The following is a 19318-nucleotide window of genomic DNA, read 5'->3' as shown; positions in this document are numbered from 1 at the left end:
AAAATAGTACTTAAGGTATCAAAATGTGATAAATGTTCCTTACACAGTGTTAAAAATAAAAACAAAAGAAAAGAAAAATAAGAAAACCACAGAACTCCATAATTTTGGTAGCGCTTCCAATACTTGTTGTGCATAATACAGTCATGTATCATCAGCCAAATACATTTTCAATCATTTTCAAAAAACATAATTACAATTATTGAATATTATTTTTTTTTTTACTAAAGGTATATACCGGTATTTATAATAAATATAAATAATAAAATAATCTTAGAATGTCATATTTGAATAAAACCTTCCCTGACAACAAATATATTGATTGTTAATTAAAATACATTTTGATACATTCAGTATTCAATTAATAATTATTGATAAACACTGTTAAGTTCAGATGTGCTTACTGCAGCTTTGCTACCAAGACTGTTTTTAAATGCCCTTAGGACACAGAAATCTTACTTGAATCAACATGCAGTAACATTTGATATACCAAGATTATATCACAGTATTGCTTATGTCCAAAACTACACTTGAATCTATGTTTAAATGTTATAACAAAAACAATACACAAACTTAAAGATAAAAGCATTTTAGTCATTTGTTTTTCATTTCAAAAACTAGCATTATTTTTCAGAATACTTTATGAAAAATAAATATATAAATGTTAACACAACCAACACTGACATAATGATTTTCTTGATTAAACATTACCATAATGTTTTTAGGATTATGAAGGATTTAAAATTGTACACAAACTTTCGAAAGCTACAAGATATTCAAAAAATTAAATATGAATACCTTCAAACTTTATAACCATTTTTTAAAATACTAATTTATACTTGTATAATAATAATAATGATAATAATAATGATGAATAATAATGAAAATGAATAATAATAATAATAATATTATAATTATTATTATTATTATCATTATTATTATTATACAAGTATAAAATTAGTATTTTAAAAAATGGTTATAAAGTTTAAATACTTGTATAATAATAATAATGATAATAATAATAATGAATAATAATGATAATGAATAATAATAATATTATTATTATTATTATCATCATTATATAAGAAGAAGAAAAAGAAGAAGATGAAAAATATTCACTCACTGCATAATACATGTAATGATCACCTATACAACTGTTTCACAAACAAAACTCATCTAAACAAACAAAATTCTGTAGATATTTGTTTTGAACTTGTTAAATCAATCTCAATCTAATTTGGAAACCATCCAAAATCAATCCACTTATAGAATTATAATACATCCAAATTCCACAGATAAAAATTCCTTCTGAAAATGGACTTATCTATGTTATCAACTAAACTTATAAGTCAATTTTTAAAGGATTTTTTTCTATATTTTCACTAAGTCTGTAAAATAACTTTTAATTTTACTAAGTCCAAACTTTTTGTCAATGTTTCAACAAAATCCATGCACATACTATTTTGGGAATAATAAAAGTTCCCATACATGGCAAATAAATGAAAAATAATTTAAAATGTCACCTTTTCAAGGATTATTAAGGATTTTAGAGGATTACTCCTAACAAAACAATATAATATCCTGTCCAATTTAATAACAATCACTATAACTTTATTATTTTGTCCATACAGGTTGACCTAGATTAAGATAAAAAAAACCTATCATGTTGAAACTTATTCCAGCAGATAAAGCAACTTTGTATGTCTGATGATCACAAACTTGTGAAATTGTGAATCACAAAAATCTTTTAAACTGCTTCTCTTAGTGATTAAGGTTTGAACACTCCCCCGATTTAAATACCAAATCTATTTGAATTAATTGCCTCATGTAGTCAGCCAAATTGATTATTCAACATGTAAATAATTCTTAAATAAAGGTATTTACCACTTGAATAATATTCAATTTGATATTAAAACCTTAAACACTAGAAGACACATTTTTATCACCTGATTTTGAAAAAAAAACTTTGCCATAGAACGCGTATCAGGCCCGTATCTTATTGCAATGTGAACTTCTTATTCATAAGCTGCAGTATTTAAATCAATAATTCATTGATAATAGGTCTTCAATGGCCCTTAAATTGATTTTGAATGATTTGAGGCATGTTTAGGATATCTAAATAGTTTTTATTATTCAAGACAGTAAGCCCTACAATATTCCACAAGAATTTTATCACCCTGATCCATTTTATTTTCCTATAAATTATATGTTTAAATATTAAGGTTGGATTTTTGTTGCTAAATGTGTTCTACAGGGTGGTGTCTGTTCTAGAGATATAGAATAATAAAACAGTGACGAGGACTGTTAAAGTATTAATGAAATGATACATGATATTAATTTAAGAATAGTATCATATTATAATTAATATAAAAAGAAAATTTAGTAAATCTTCACTCAAAATGTAAAAGGAGATATGAATACCTTGCCATGAGACTGAAATACAATGTAGCAACATTGTATCTGTGGACTCATATATCTGTGTATTTACCCTAATTAATGTGTAAAATAAACAAGTAAATCAAGAGAATGTGTAAAATATCTAAAAATGGATGTTGTGTAACGTTTTGACATTTTTACCAAGCTAGATTTTATTAAAGATTATCGTTTGCTGAAATTATTTTAGTGTAACTTTACTATTATGTTAATTGTTTATGTTGCGACAATGTATTTTAGTTTACGGTACTTTACAATATACGTTTAGTATACGTATTTTCAATAAACGTTTATATTCATATAATATAATAATCGTCTCAGTGATAGTGATCATTCTAATCAGCCAATGAAAATTAAGTCATGCTTGAGCGATCATCTCAGCAGTATATAATATCGGGGGCGATTAGATCAAAATTATTCAGTCTGCAGAGGAATTCACCGGCACCAGGTTACTTTATGTAATTGAAGCCTCGCTTCATACAAAGAGGATAATTTCGTCTACCTAACTGAAGCCTAGCTTCATAGGTAGAAAAGAAGAATTGGCAAAACTAAATACCCTTGTTTATCCAATTGAAGCCTAGCTTCATGGATATAGTGTCGATATAGTTTAGTTGTGAAATTGTATTTGACTCTGGTTACTTATAGACCACCACATTTCCTGAAAGCCTCGCTATCAGAAAATTGGTAACATATAGGTATTAAAAATCCAGAGGTAGATTTAAAACGAATAAGCTTTGTATAGTTGGAACTTTGTTGTAAATCGCTACCAGCAGCTTATCTTTCTATCTAAATAGAAGCCTCGCTTCATAGATAGGGTCAGGTAGTTGCTGGACTATAGGAAATTATCGGGTTGCAGCGTGATATCTATAGCTTTTGAATTATTCCATAGTGTTATTTTGTAAATGTGACTTTTGAGAATTTAATAGTGTATTTTGGAGTATTAATTCAAGCTGATTGTTTATGATATATGATAATTTCATAATCATTTGTATCTAATCAAACGGCAGGTAGCCCAAAGAAAAATTTATTAAATATTCGTTGTACATCCGCTCGGTACACGTTACAAAAATTGGTGGCAGCGGTGGGATAATATAGATAAAAACACCATTATCTAGACCCACACGTTAAAATAAATTTCGTTAACAATGGCTGAGAGTAAAGATAATAGTCATGAGAATGAGCTTACATTGTTGCACGAAAGACTCAGAGATTTGCAGCACCAAAATGAAGCTTTGAAATTGCAAAATGAAATATCAATACTTGAAAGACAGATTGACAGTATGCAGTTATCTTTTCAAAATCAATATGACTCAAACTATGAAGACAAACAAACGTCAACACCGAAATTTTTAACAAGACAATATGCAACACCTCTATCAGAAAGAAGGCGACGTTTCTAACCACCGACCCCAGATAAAAAGCCCTTTAAAATAGAAAGTGTCTTAACCCCATTAGTTGAAAAACAAAGGTTTACGGAATCTTCTTGGGGCTCTGATTTAAATTATCCGAGAGATCGATTTGTTACCTTTCGAAAGAGAAAATCACAACCAGCAAATAAAACAGAGACCTTACACAGCAACATACAATTGGATACTTCAAATTCAACAGAAATAAAACGTGACCCTAAAAACTCAAATTCAAAACGAAGTGTTATGATGAAGCCAACTACGTATGATGGAACTAGCTCATGGATAGACTATAAAGCGCATTTTGAAGCATGTTCAGAAATAAATCAATGGACAAACAAAGAAAAAGGTCTTTATTTATCTGTTTTATTAAGAGGTCAAGCTCAGGGTGTATTTGGCAATCTGACAAGCAAATCACCGAATTATGATGAACTTGTATTAGCATTACAAGAAAGGTTTTCACCACCCAATCACACTGAATTATATAGAGCTCAACTAAGAAAAAGAAGACAAAAGCTAAAGAATCTTTATCTGAGATGGGGCAGGACATAAGACGTTTGACTAATTTAGCATACCCTTCAGCACCATCAGATGTGAAAGAATCTTTAGCGAAAGAACAATTCATAGATTCTTTGGTTAACTCGGATATGGGGCTTAGAATAAAACAAGCTCTTCCTACTAGCTTGAATGAAGCAGTGAGACACGCTGTTGAGCTTGAGGCTTTCAACAGTGCGGATCGAAAATCCAATGAAACCTGTGGTTATATGAGAAAATTAAATTCTGATCAGTATGAGTGTTCGAAAAGTCAAGATAGCAAGTTAGATAGCCTAAAAAGAGAAAATGAAGAATATGTTATCAATGTTTCGACGCAAAAATAATTTTTAGATTTTTGATAAAAGAAACCGAAATACTTCAAAGCAAAATCAAAATAATAGAACGTCTTCAAGAACATTTGCTAATGAGCCAAATACAAATAGTTTGAATTGTTATGAGTGTGGTAAGAAAGGTCATAATAAATACAATTGTCGAAAGTTCAGTGGCAGATCGAAACGAAAAATTAATGTGTTAGAAAAAGATTGTGAAAAATTGTCTAATTCGTGTGGTTCAGGATTATTTGTTGAAGCTACAATAAATGGCATCAAAGCTAATTGTTTAATTGATACTGGTGCAACACTTTCAATTATTTCTTCAAGTTTTATAAATAGATGTCAGTTTCCAGTAAATTTAGAACCGTTTGAAACAAATATTGTAAATGCTTCTGGAAAACCTTTAGAAATAAAAGGTAGGACACATTTAGATATTAAATTGAATAATGAAATTTCGACGAATCCTTTTATAGTTTCTGACATAGAGGAAGATGCAATATTAGGATTAGATTTTATGACAGCAAGTACTATTGTAATAGATGTTCCGAATAATCAGTTGACAGCCAATGGTAAAAAGATACAATTGAAATGTAAAGGTCCGATAGGTTGTAATCGTGTGATGTGTCATTTTTGTGGAATGAAATTTAAAAAGAAATCTTATATAAGACAGCACTGTAGAAGAATACATAAAGTTACGGAATCTAAAGTTCGAAAGTTGTGCATGCCATAAATTGTTAGTGGCATTAAAAAAGTATGTTGTATGTTCATGCGGGGCGCATGTAAAACGGAGGCGTGGGTAGTGTAACGTTTTGACATTTTTACTAAGCTAGATTTTATTAAAGATTATCGTTTGCTGAAATGATTTTAGTGTAACTTTACTATTATGTTAATTGTTTATGTTGCGACAATGTATTTAAGTTTACGGTACTTTACAATATACGTTTAGTATACGTATTTTCAATAAACGTTTTATATCATATAATATAATAATCGTCTCAGTGATAGTGATCATTCTAATCAGCCAATGAAAATTAAGTCATGCTTGAGCGATCATCTCAGCAGGTATAAATACGGCGATTAGATCAAAATTATTCAGTCTGCAGAGGAATTCACCGGCACCAGGTTACTTTATGTAATTGAAGCCTCGCTTCATACAAAGAGGATAATTTCGTCTACCTAACTGAAGCCTAGCTTCATAGGTAGAAAAGAAGAATTGGCAAAACTAAATACCCTTGTTTATCCAATTGAAGCCTAGCTTCATGGATATAGTGTCGATATAGTTTAGTTGTGAAATTGTATTTGACTCTGGTTACTTATAGACCACCACATTTCCTGAAAGCCTCGCTATCAGAAAATTGGTAACATATAGGTATTAAAAATCCAGAGGTAGATTTAAAACGAATAAGCTTTGTATAGTTGGAACTTTGTTGTAAATCCCTACCAGCAGCTTATCTTTCTATCTAAATAGAAGCCTCGCTTCATAGATAGGGAGGTAGTTGCTGGACTATAGGAAATTATCGGGTTGCAGCGTGATATCTATAGCTTTTGAATTATTTCATAGTGTTATTTTGTAAATGTGACTTTTGAGAATTTAATAGTGTATTTTGGAGTATTGATTCAAGCTGATTGTTTATGATATATGATAATTTCATAATCATTTGTATCTAATCAAACGGCAGGTAGCCCAAAGAAAAATTTATTAAATATTCGTTGTACATCCGCTCGGTACACGTTACAGTTGGACATGTCCATTTTTTTTCAATTTTAAAAAAATCATTGTTCATTTTAGGGAAATTTTCATGTAAAGACTGAAAAGCAAACAGATAGATGTGTGGGCTGATCTTTGTCTGCACTGGTTGCATGGGTAGATTCTGTATCCCCCAGCATGCTTCGGGTTGATTAAATTATTTTACATATCAGACTCCTCAGTAGTCTTACTTATGACATGATGTTTTATTATTTCATTTATTTAATAATAGCAGGGATCATAAGTAAAATATTCCTCACTCTCATACATGTTTACCGATTAATTTGTGCACATAATTTTATTCATTATCAGAAAGTGCATGCCACCATGACTGCATCCCTATGAGGAGGTTCCTCATTAATGACATTTATTAAATTTTAATTGTCATTTTTCAGCACTGACAATTGTTTCATTCTTTTCCAATTGTGAGTGTTAAAAAGTTCACTAATATGATTACACCATGCAAGTTTTTGCTTTTGATTAAAGTACAGTTAATTGGACTATTCACTAGATGTTAATTGACCCTAAAAAAGTTATTCCATAATATGAATTAGATCTATGATATTAAAATCAATAAATATAAAAATAAATAATTACTAACTAAAATAATTTCTAACATTTATATTCATTTAATGATCTCCACATGAACCTTTAAGCCTATAATACATGTTATTTTAATACTAGTAGAAAAACCTAATAAAACAGACACTTTAAAAATCATGTCAGGACATGCATGATTGACATATCAAATCAATACTTGAAGGGGAAATCATCTTTATGTTGCCTTACACTTCATCAAAACACTAGTGAGACGAGATTGTTTTACTCACTGAAGTACACTACTCACTAACAAAAATAGTCAATAAAAATATACATGTTGCATATAGTCAGTCCACAAGTTGACAATGAATGACATATTTCCTTATTTATACCAGTGTTAGCAGTGTTTGAAATCCTTATAGATTCGGTTAGATTTTGCTAAGGTATTCTGCTATGTGAATGTTCGTGCCACCTCATTTTGAAACACGTTTTTGTCCATTTTTTCAAAATCAATGAAATTGAAAATTCATGCATAAAAAAAGCGTCATGTTACCAACGAAACGGCGTTCGAGTTATTTTTTCTCATAATCGGGCACCTGTCAATTTTAATTAGCGAAAATTGAAATCACATAAAATATTTCGTAGTTTATTTGATAATTTCAAAGGATTATTATTCGTTATACTTACTTATTAAAATCGTTGCAATCCATAATTACACATTCCTACACAAATTTGTTGAATTATCCAAAACCGAAACCTGTGTATATGGTTAATACAATAATACTAATTTTGTAAAAATACTGTAGACGAAATATTTCTCCAGGGGAAGTAACTGCATAAGTTTTAATGTTAAATACTTAAATAGTTACCTCCCTTAGATCAGAGAGACCACATGAAACAGTAAAAATCAAGGTAAAAGTGATTGATCTAAATGTAAATAAAATATAGAATTCTATTTGCAATCAATTTAAGTTGACACTTGTAGGGAATCTAGCATAATGTGGTTTTATTAAACAGTCCTGAAAGCAGTAAATTGGCTATAAGATTAATTGCAACACTGATATTCAATTCAATGTTTATTTGAAAAAAAAATGAGATGCCTTAACTGGGATTTGAACTCCAGACCTCTCGCTTCCTAAGCGAGCGTACAAACGGAAACCCCTCGGCCACGGTGAAGTTATATGTTAAGAGCCTAAAGAAAACCATATTATTCTAAATAAGGGTTTGTAACCCTTATTATTTCGACGCTAACTGTTGTTTAACACAGATGTAAATAATCATGGAGCTTACTATAAGCATGTAGATCTATAAAGAATAAAACAATATTAGAAATCTTCGACCATTCGGTAACTATTTCGCTTGAAAATTAATACGCCTGTCATTTGACAATCTCTACGCAGTGATATCCCCTGAATTTTTCGGCATTAGTGTACATATAAAGGGAAGTAACCGCTTCAAAAAAAGAGGACTTCTTTCAGCATTTGCATTTAACAGCATCAGGGTCTGAAATTTCGCTACCATTATTTGTTTGGTCTGACGACCCAAACAAATAAAAATTGTTTTCATAGCAGTGAACAACAAACTTTCATCCAAAGAAGACAATTAATCTCGGAGTTAAAATAAGGTGAGGACTTTTGGAAGGGAGAATTTTTGTTTTCTCTAACTAAGAAGTATTGTTCAATAATGTTAGAAGACACAACTTGAACTAACAGTGGTACCTGACAAAGCAAAGTGGCAAATATATAAGGAACCGCTTGATGCTAAATCTGCTTTGACAAAAATGATTTTAAGAAAAATAAAGGTATTCACAATTCATGTTATATGCAATAAATGACAGATTTTTAGTATCTATAAATTTGTCACCATATATCTACAGCAGGATAACATGTAGCACAGTAAGGGCTATTCTAGCATATTTTGACATTTATTTGATAACTTAAGTGGGTTGAAAAAGGCACGTTTGTAATGACGTGTAAATTACTTTCTTCTATGGATGGCAACGAATACCAAAATCAATACTCGAGTACTCGGTCATTTTTCCGATAAAGTACTCGGTTACTCGGTTGACTTGCAATGATCTCACAATATCAACACCGTCTGCATGCTACATAGGTTTTTATAATTCACAAGTTTCGGCTACAAACTGTCTAATATTTAAAGGTGATTAAATATCATAAGAGGCCGAATGATGTAAACAACACAGGACTGTGTTCAGTCAAACTGCTGATCGCCTCGTTAAACTTACGATATAATTTTCACACCTCTGCAAGGATGTTTTGATTGCATTTAACAAGTATTTATACAGATACATGTACATTTCCGAATTTCTGAACTAATCTTTCTAAATTGCAAAAAAGTAGAATTAAATATTTTTTCCAAGTAATCGAATATCAATTTTGATAACTGATAATTGTATTTTCGATCGAGTACTCGGTTAACCGGTAACTCGTTGCCATCCCTACTTTCTTCACTTGACAAATTTTCACCTTTGAATACAATTTCAAAATTTCCATGAAAACAAGCATGAATCTTGAGGCATACTCATTACTGTTTTTTAAGAATGAACATGAATGAACATGTTAAAAGGAGTTTCAGGAATATTTTTAAAATGTAAAATATACTAATAAAGAATTGCACTCTATAAACTTTCATTATTTTTATTTTCTATACAATGAAGTCATGAAATTTTATTGGCATTATAATAAGTCAACACATATCTATAAAACACACATAATTATAATAATTAAACATGCACTTTAGGAAGTCAATATTGTCTCCATATACATGTACATTAACACATGCTGATGAACTTTAACTATAAGTCTGCAAATACTAAGCCACTTACAGAGTTCATGTATAAACAGAAGTAACAAACATGTTTCTTGTAATGAAAATCAAATTGCTTAACTATCATCAGGGCTGGATAGTTTAACAAGAACAAAAGATTTAACAAAGGGCAATAACTCTCACAATTTGAGAAAGGGGAATAACTATTGCAATTTGACAAAGGGAAACTCTTACTATTTGACAAAGGGAAATAACTGTCACAATTTGAGAAAGGGGAATAATTCTCACAATTTGACAAAGGATAACAATTCTCACAAAGGAGAATAATTCATTGACAAACCATGCTTGAGTTATGGACAAACAGTTTTACATGTATAAACTCAAATGTGAAGTTAAGTGTGTTTCATAAGATCTGAAGCTGCAAGAAAAACTACTGTAAAATCATTATTGTTTGTGGTGCACTAATTTTTTTGGTTTTGTGGATAGGTCAATCAACAACTTTAAGATGCAATGAAATTTCATTTAGTCTGGTTTAAGATTACTTATCTTCATATTATTTACATTTTACCTTTTGGAAAAATAAACAGTCCACAAATTTAAGTACCCACAAAATTGTTCTTTGTGACAAAACTACAAAATTTCATATCCATGCATTTAAGTGAATTCATAGTATAACAAAGAGTTATGCTAATACCAGAGAAAGTACTATTTTCTGAATAACCAAGCTAAATGTTGAACTTAAATCATATAAAAAAACTATCATAATTCTTTTGAATTATATAAACGTTTTCCTGAATATGTTCACTTTTAATACTGACAACCAGTCAAAATTTATCTTCTTCTACAACCTGGTTTGTGGGGAAATGTTCAACAATTTTGTTCATTAGGAAAAGGCCTTAATCACATGCCTGTGCCGTTTGTATATTATTTTCCACTGAATACAATTTTATTTTGTATGAGGTAGAAGAGTTGTTTTTCAGTTGATATAAAATGTTCTACCAGTTTTCAGGTATTATCATTGACCTGTGTCTCTTCTGTTGAAATTTTTGCCTGTTTTCTGTTTATATACATGGCAGTCTGTTCACTTATATGGTGACGCTTCAAGTCTTGCATTTCATCACGCCTGAAATATACACATGTACATATTAATGTAGAAATGTTTCACACAAAACAAATGAAACCTGATAAACAGATACTAAAACCAGTATTACAAATATAATAAATAGGTAATTATAGTGTTCAAGACATGCTTGTGTGTCCCGTTATATGCAGCTGATCTCTATACATTTTTGGTCATATGTCAGTAGTGATGTTCCGATTGTCGCAAGTCGCCGATAATCAGTTACTGTTATGTAAAGCGACAATAATCGATTCCCAAAAATTTGTTCCACGATGTCGTAGAAAATGTTTAAAGTATCAAAGGGAATTAATTATGACGGTAATTTTCTTTTAGGAACACCTCGCTGATCGCAAAAAAATTATCTCAGAGACAATTTGAAGTTGAATATGATCAATACGTGAATAAAACAATTGTAATATAATGTGATGTGAATGTAATTATTTGACATCATTTGAAAATTAAATCTATTTTGTAAAATTATAACTATATAGGGTTAAAACTGTGTTGAAAAGTGCTAAATGAAGTTCATGTTACTGAATATAATCAAATGCCTTGGGAAGAAATGTTTCTTCCCTATTTCTTTTTAATGCGACTTTAATCGGAAAGTTATCGATTATGTCTCATCCGATTGAACCGATGATCGATTGGGACAAATTTCATCCGATTTCCATCACTATATGTCAGCATACAGACCACCTAACTTGCCTTCCTTGGATAACTAACCAGTAATTACCAATTTCTCTGAAAGTGACCAACAACTAATCCTGCATGATATCTGGACAAAAGACCATTACATTTGATGTTCAATATCATAATCAACTGTCACAGAGAAATCTTGCCTGGCTAAAGGATCAAGCCACCAACTCTGGATTACAAAACCAATGTTATTCGTATTGAGATAGGCAATGGACTCTTCAAGACATATATAACCTGAAAAAATATCAACCCTTGAAGGCTGTACTGAAATACTGTTTAAAAATGTTCTTAGGGATTCATGGAATTAGCAGAGTTTTAACACATTAATCCCACACATACTTTAAACTTTCAAACTAATTTAGTTATAAACTACCTATATTTTTTCCACTCTGTGAGTTCTGGTGGGTCAGGGGTCACCAAACCATCTGTTAATCTGTAATAAACAGTTCCAGAATCCCCTCCACATATAGCCAATATGATACTGAAATAATAATAAACTAATAAATAACAAAACAATCCACATGCATTTCATTGAAGACATTAAGATCTTTTGTTTTTGTTTGGTTGCAAGTTTTAACAACACTGATAATACAGGGTCATACAGAGTTTTTATCTTTACCGGTAAAAAAAGAGGAACGCTGATCCTCTTAGACAGAAATGTGGGCCCCTGTGTGAACCACAGACATCCTGTCAGCAATAAAATGTAGGCCTCTGTGTGAACCACAGACATCCTGTCAGCAATAAAATGTAGGCCTCTGTGTGAACCACAGACATCCTGTCAGAAATTTAAAATGTGGGCCCCTGTGTGAACCACAGACATCCTGTCAGCAATCTGTTTGGTTTTAAACTAAATAAAAGCATTCTTTATATATGTAAGACTTGAAATTGTAGAAAATGATAATTTATTTTAAGAGAAGATATTCCTAATATCTGTTATATATAAAACTTAGAGATCTCAGCTCTTATTAGTTTTGAGAATCTTAAAGGAACGCCACTGAGGTCCAAAAGCTTAAAAAAAAACATGAAATTTAAAATCCTTACAAAAATCAATTGGGGCACTAAAAACAGAAAAATATTTTTAAAAAAGATTCTAAACAGTTATGCTCAAAATTAAATTGAAAATCAATATTATTAGCCCGGTTTGAGTTAATTAAAAGCATTTAAGTGCTTTTCATTTGTAAGTAATTTTGCACACAAAAAAATTATGCTAGAAAACTTGAGTAAACAAATGATCTGTAATTTTGCACACATATCATTGGAATAAATTAAAAAACTGGATAAAAATATTCTAGTCCCAGATTGTCAAAAAATATCTCGGTGGGGTACCTAAGCTTAAAGCTTAAATTAGAAATCTTGTTAGGATCTTTAAAATTCTGAAAATGTTTTATTTTTTGGAATTCTAATGTCAAAAAGCTTACCTGTTACTTTTCTGATCTGGTAATTTCACTGTATGTATATATGTTTGTATTTGAGCAGGACTAAGCTGAGTGTCACATGTCATAGGTATAATTATCTCCCTTGGTTTGTTCCGGCTAGCATGACCAGACAGAAATACGATAGAGAGCTCTTCACACATGTGTGACCTTACATTCCACCAATCTTTATCTGAAAATATCATAAAATAGTGATTTATGTTAGTATGTGTTGTAAAATTGTTAATATACATGTATGTCAGATGTACAAGTCAAAAATAAAATAGCTGTTCTATTCTGTTCAGTATAAAAACAGAGTAATATGTCTACAAATTTGATATAATGCATATGTGTGTAATGCTTATACATAACAACATGAAATAGTATTAAACACAATCTCACTAAAGACCAGATCATTCTTATGTTTTTTATATGCAGCGGTTCCATTATCAAGGAGCTTGTTCTAAAGAAATGTTACATGTGTCCAGGATCTTTCAAATAGAAATTTCTATTTGAAAGACCCTGATGTGTCTACAAATTTGATTTACATGTAAATGATGTAATACTTTAAACAAAAACACCATTGGTCTGTATATTATCAGTTATTATGATTTTTAACAGGTTATATATAGCGCTATATAAACAGTTGTTTGTAACCATTTATATACTGGTTGGAGAGATAACTCCGACACTAAATCACATATTTTTTGCAATATCTTAATTATCTTCCAGTATATTTTAAATATTGAACAACCTAAACAAAGTTCAGTTCAAAGACTTTACATTACACTACAAAAATTATGTATGAAAATGGAATCTGGTACTTCTTTAAGGTCTTGAATGAGGTATACAAAACATGGTCTTTTTACCCCACAACAGTAGATAAAGTCGACACTTAAATGTTCAATTAAAAAATGACTGGAAAATCAGCACCAATAATTTATTTTTACATCTTATATGGTTTATCTATTTTTTGTAAATATTTAAACAATTTTTCAAAAATCTTTCCCAAGTCAGTGGCCTGTGGTCAATACATTTCTAACTACCTTATTGTAATTTAGTAAAAAGAACGTTTTGAAGCAGTTTTTGCCTACAAAATGTTTAGGTTATTTGAAAAACATTAAAAAGTTTACCAAATTATAACAAATCATCACATTCTGTCCTGTTCCTATACTATTAGATGATCATGTGCTTGTTTGTTGAAAAACAAAGCTATAACAATTATATTTATCAAGTGTCGGGGTTATCTATGCGTCGGAGTTATCTCTCTGACCAGTACAGTCATGTAACCTGTCAAAAATCTTTAGAACAAATTTATAATGCTGAAAACTTCCATTTTTTAGAGAAAAAATTAAATAATTTTAATAGGCTGCAGCCTTGTAAAAGATTATATAAACATCACGATTATCCAATGAAAAGCATAACAAACATGCAGTATTATAAGAAAAGATATAAAGCCATACTTCAATCTTACACCATCACATATTTATTAAATATTTTTTGACAGAAATATTTGACAGATTTTTTTCCATGACAACAGTTGTCAAGACAGTACCTTCACAAAGTTCCATGTACACCATAAATGTGATCTGAGCTTGAATTTTGTCTTTAGTTCCAAAGTCCTGGATATCTTTCCACTGTGAAAAAGTGAGAAGAACATCTTCTTTTATCAAATATGTGAACATAAAACATCCAAAAACTTGCATTTATTACAATTTGTGCTTCTTGAGTATCAAATTTATGACAAACCAGACCTCAAGAATATTGTCTGTACATCTGACATGTCACTTGTAAGGTAAAGCTCCAGTAAGTTTAAAACTATTTTGTAAATGTTTGACTACCATGATGTTAACCATAAATTCATGGACAGAAAAAAGATACATAAGGGGTTTTATATATGCTTATAGTTTTGTATATGCTTATAAAGATGGTTTAACCAATTAACATTCTTGGTTGTAAAAATGAACAGGCAGAGTCTGCTAACATATTCTCAGGTTGGTAGTCATAGGTTAACATTATTATAAAACAGGCTTGAAGTAAAATACTGACATTAACTTTCATGATGTGTTTCTTTGCTGTATTTACTAATTTAGTGAGTCAACTTTAGTGTTGGTAAATCAGCATCTTACACTCTAAATTCACTTCGGAGTCGTTGTCTTGTGGCTAAGGTGTCTGCCTCTCAACCCAGAGATCATAGGTTCATGATCATATGATCATGTTTATGTTTCATAATTATGACACCAGTGCTGCCTGGTCAGGTTCAGGACATGGACCTAGAGGTTAAAAAACTTTCATCAAAATAGAGTTGTAATTGAATAATTTCAAACCAAGACTGATTTTACATGTATTTATTACTGTAAACATAACACCAATAATTATTGTCTTGTAGGATAGTATAGATATTCTATCTAAGAAAAAAGTTACAAACCACTGGGTGATCTTTAAATTGTATAGTTGTCATGACTCTTAGGTTTAGCTTGCTGAACTCTGTTCCTTTAGCTTTGTTTATTGTTTTCTATGGCCTTGGTTACTGTTAGTCAAATTCTTCTAAAAGGCATGTCACAAGTGTATCTGTTCAATGAATAAAATAACATAAATTTTCTCTCCATTAATAACATAGATTAAAGGTTAAATGTCTCACAGCAAACTGACATAAAAATGTTTTATCAACTGGAGATCTTTCAGGGCTGAAGATATTCTAATTACACTTGTCAAGATAATAAAGGTAATATTGGATGGTCAATGTCTTGTTCTGGTTTGAAAGTGTTAAAATTGTAAAAGCATCCATTCTTAGTTAACAAGAATTTGTAACAGAGTTAATAACGTCCCCCACCTCATGAAAGTTTTATATGAAGCATAAAATTGTGCTATTTCAAAATATTGAGGAATGGATCTCAGGACTTTCAGTCCAAAATTATGATCAATGCTAGATCTGCAAATGCAACAATAAATTATTAAAGAAATAAAATGAAACGCGAATTTAAAAATCTATCATGTTAAGATTTGACCTTGACCTTGGAGGTAGGGGTGCAGGTGTTGTGCATGACATATCATTTTAAAATTGTAACTTTTTGTGCAAAGTATTTTCAAAATCCCTTGAACTATGAAGAAGTTATAAATCGGATACAAAATAAAATATACCCTATAACACACTATGTTAATCTTTGACCTCTAAGTGTGACCTTGGAGGTAGGGACTCATGTTTTGCACCTGATATATCATCTTATTATTGTGATTATTTGTGCAAAGTGTTTTTAAAATCCCTTGATCTAAGAAAAAGTTATGGACTGGACACAAAATATACCCTATAACAGACTATGTAAATTTTTGACCTCTGTGTGTGACCTTGACCTTAGACGTAGGGACACATGTTGACCTTGAATGAGCAAGTGCGACCTTGACCCTGGAGGTAGGGGTCCTGTTGTTGCGCATGACACATTGACTTATTATAACAAACATTTGTGCCAAGTTATTTCAGATTCCTTTGATAAATGACCGGACAACAAAAGTGTGACGGACGGACAGATGGATGGAGCCTATTTCTATATCCCCCTTTCTTCTTCGAAAAGGCGGGGAACAACAAGCTTAAATTAGAGCTGTCATCGATATCGACAATATCGATGTATCGTTGATATTTTTTTGTCGATCAATAATCGATACACATTTTAAAAAATCGATACTTTTGACTTATATATTAAATGTCTAGAAATTATACAATTCACCCAAAATATATGCAGAAACAGTTATTTATATCTAATGTTATGCTTTTGTTATATAGTGGAATTATTTCATAGCAATGGTGACAAAAAATATTGTCTGGAAAAAATCAAGCAGTGGACAAGACACTGTACAGAACATGTTTTTGACTGAAATCATTGAAACAGGTATGAAAGCGAATGACAGACAAGTGAGTATAGGATATTATCGATATATCGGTGTATCGTTGATTTTAGTCACTTGATATCGATATATCGTTGATATGCTTTTCACTGAATCAATGACAGCTCTACCTTAAATGGACCTAAGACTGTGTGACCATGAAAATAAATAGGTGAAGAATATGGGCCCTAATGTGATGTTTAAGAATTTAAACTGTTTAATATTTTAGACAACAGCAATCAGTGAACAATGTCACCAGATGATAGCCAATTAAGCAGTTGTATATAGGGGTGACTGGACAGTATGTTCCCTATATGTTAAAGCTACTTTGTGGCATGTTGCAAAGCTCTACTGACTATAGCACAAGACACAAAAATCATTAATTTATAGGCTAACACGCTTTTTCTAATCAAGGGCCATAACTCTGACAAAATTATTAAATTGGAAAATCCATTAAATATGTGGAACTACTTGAGATTCAATCAATCCTGTAAAATTTCACTCAAATTCCATAAGTAGAAGTAGTCCTGACAAAACTTTAAGAAAATAATTAAAGGGGCTAGGACCATTAATTACCAGATAAATTGAGAAAAGTACGAATGTATTCTGGTGCGAAAATTTGACCAATATAATTTATTTACTAGGTATCGTATCGTATGCAATTCCTTAGCAAATACAGTATGATAAAATATTATAATCGCCATTATAAAAATAAACAATTTTCATCTAAGTCAGATATAAATCACCTGAAGAATCCATCTTTTTTGGCGACGCCGGTGAGCGGCGTCGTCTATTATGGAACGCTTTTTATTTTTGCCTATGGAAGGAGCTGTTATTATTAGCAGTTAATTTCATGTTGTGTTAATTATATTTATTTTGATTCGTAAAAATCAAGTAAACAAATATGTTGTTATATTTGTATTTAATAACTTTATATAAAAAGCATGTGCATTGTGATATTATTTTCACGAAATTGCAGGCTCTGATTAACATCTTGTCCCTTTGTTTTATTGACAATGCTAAAACCCGGATTTCGAATATCGTTGTGGTCTACATTGATGTTCATTCATTTATATATTTTCAAAACTTTCCTACAAGAAGAAAGTTCACCTGCAAATGAGTATTAGGATAGGTAATGGACTGTTGTTAACGATTATCCTATTGATTTTATCCATATTACGTTTATCTGTTGAACAGAATGGTTGTTTTTTACAAAGTGTACCAGTATCCGGATGTTGACAGCTATCCGATTTTCTGCAATTACTGCTGTCACATGGCCATCTACTTTTTTATGAATACTTTACCATTAATTTGCATGGCATTATATAAATTAAAATGAGCCTGCAACATTTCTTAATTTTGATGTTTAGGGTGTTCTTTTGGGTTTCATGTTTTCTTTATTTCAAGGGGAAGTAACTCATGTTTACTAAATTATTTGTTCTTTTCTGTCTATCTTAGGTATTACTTACAATTTTTGTTTTATAAAATTTACCAGTTGTAAGGTCATCAAAAGCATAGAGGCCCTGATGAGTGAATATTGATATATATATATACTTTTACTGGCTTTATATACCCAATATTTCATATTTATTTAATAGAAACTTGGAATTATTAATGTTATGTGCATACATTCATATCTTAGTATATTGGTATGATGAGACTTACAATATTTCTGAATTTAAAGAGATACAGTTATGTCATTATTATTAAAGGGATGAGACTTTCATTTAAAGTTATAAATGATAATACATGTATTGATTGAAAATGTCCTGAAACTTGGATCAAGCAATATAATTGATAAAGCCTCAAAAAATCATGTTCTGAATAGTTATTCTAATTTTTTTCTAACATGTGCATAGTTTGAAAAGGACAGCTTCTGCCTTATCTGTTTGTAATGGAGGGACACCGGTCTCAACCTCCAGGACTCCTGAGTCAACCTGACAACAGACTTTTCATAGAGTAGATTGATACTTGTCCTTGAATAAATTTGTACACTAAATTTTATAGTGGGTGATTTGTGCCACATGAAAACCAACCAAGTACAAAAAGTAACCGGGCGCCAGATGAAAACATGAAAATACAATCTACCACAAAGTGGTTCGTTTGTTGCATTTTCATGTTTTCGCCCGGTGCCCTTGATGTAAAATACAAATCAGCCTTCATAAAATTTCTTATAGATATTGTACATGTATTAGCACAGTTATATTCACTTTCAAATTGACCTGTTATAAATAATGGCATAACCAATAACTGTCTTAGCCCTTTTTAGTAAAAATAATTATACAATAATAATTATATAAATTGTTATTTTAATTAAGACTATGAGTATGTAAGGTTTTTTTCTCTTATTTATTAATTAAGAATTAATTATCTGTTAATTTAAAAATCTAAATATCTGTCACGGTTTAGAACTGTTCACTATTTAGGGGAGAAAA

The 19318-nt window shown here is 30.6% G+C and overlaps 2 protein-coding genes across 13 annotated transcripts in view; both read right to left on the bottom strand.

Annotated features, from left to right (window-relative positions):
- LOC132713685 (TRIO and F-actin-binding protein-like) overlaps window positions 1–7785 on the bottom strand; it is a 55792-nt gene extending 48007 nt beyond the window's left edge. For 10 of the 12 annotated variants that reach the window (XM_060696335.1, XM_060696338.1, XM_060696339.1 and 7 more), the window contains exon 1: window positions 7677–7785. The gene's annotated coding sequence lies outside the window, so the exon portion shown is untranslated. Of the gene's footprint in view, window positions 1–1120; window positions 1433–1520; window positions 1941–7676 lie in introns of those variants that run through there. The other 2 variants (XM_060696336.1, XM_060696337.1) reach the window with 2 other exon arrangements.
- Window positions 7786–9626: 1841 nt separating this feature from the next.
- LOC132713684 (tRNA-splicing endonuclease subunit Sen15-like) lies at window positions 9627–17847 on the bottom strand. Its single transcript, XM_060696334.1, has 6 exons — window positions 17630–17847; window positions 15433–15575; window positions 14560–14641; window positions 13011–13197; window positions 11966–12073; window positions 9627–10899 (listed from the first exon to the last, which is right to left on the bottom strand). Exons 2-6 carry the CDS (start codon window positions 15463–15465, stop codon window positions 10782–10784), a joined length of 528 nt encoding a protein of 175 aa, XP_060552317.1. The 5' UTR covers window positions 15466–15575; window positions 17630–17847; the 3' UTR covers window positions 9627–10781.
- Between the last annotated feature and the right edge of the window lie 1471 nt (window positions 17848–19318).

This window comes from Ruditapes philippinarum, unplaced genomic scaffold (genome assembly GCF_026571515.1).
Source record: "Ruditapes philippinarum isolate M1 unplaced genomic scaffold, ASM2657151v2 ctg650_1_1_1_1, whole genome shotgun sequence".
In the NCBI taxonomy this organism is placed as follows: domain Eukaryota; kingdom Metazoa; phylum Mollusca; class Bivalvia; order Venerida; family Veneridae; genus Ruditapes; species Ruditapes philippinarum.
Note: the sequence above shows the minus strand (reverse complement) of the source record. Positions and strands in the feature narration are given on the sequence as shown.

Coding starts and splice junctions, on each gene's coding strand:
- LOC132713684 (XM_060696334.1), bottom strand. CDS start 15,465: ATGACAACTATACAATTTAAAGATCACCCAGTG. Junction 14,642..15,432: donor AATTTAAAGATCACCCAGTG/GTTTGTAACTTT, acceptor ACTTTTTCACAG/TGGAAAGATATCCAGGACTT. Junction 12,074..13,010: donor CCAGATCAGAAAAGTAACAG/GTAAGCTTTTTG, acceptor TTATTATTTCAG/TATCATATTGGCTATATGTG.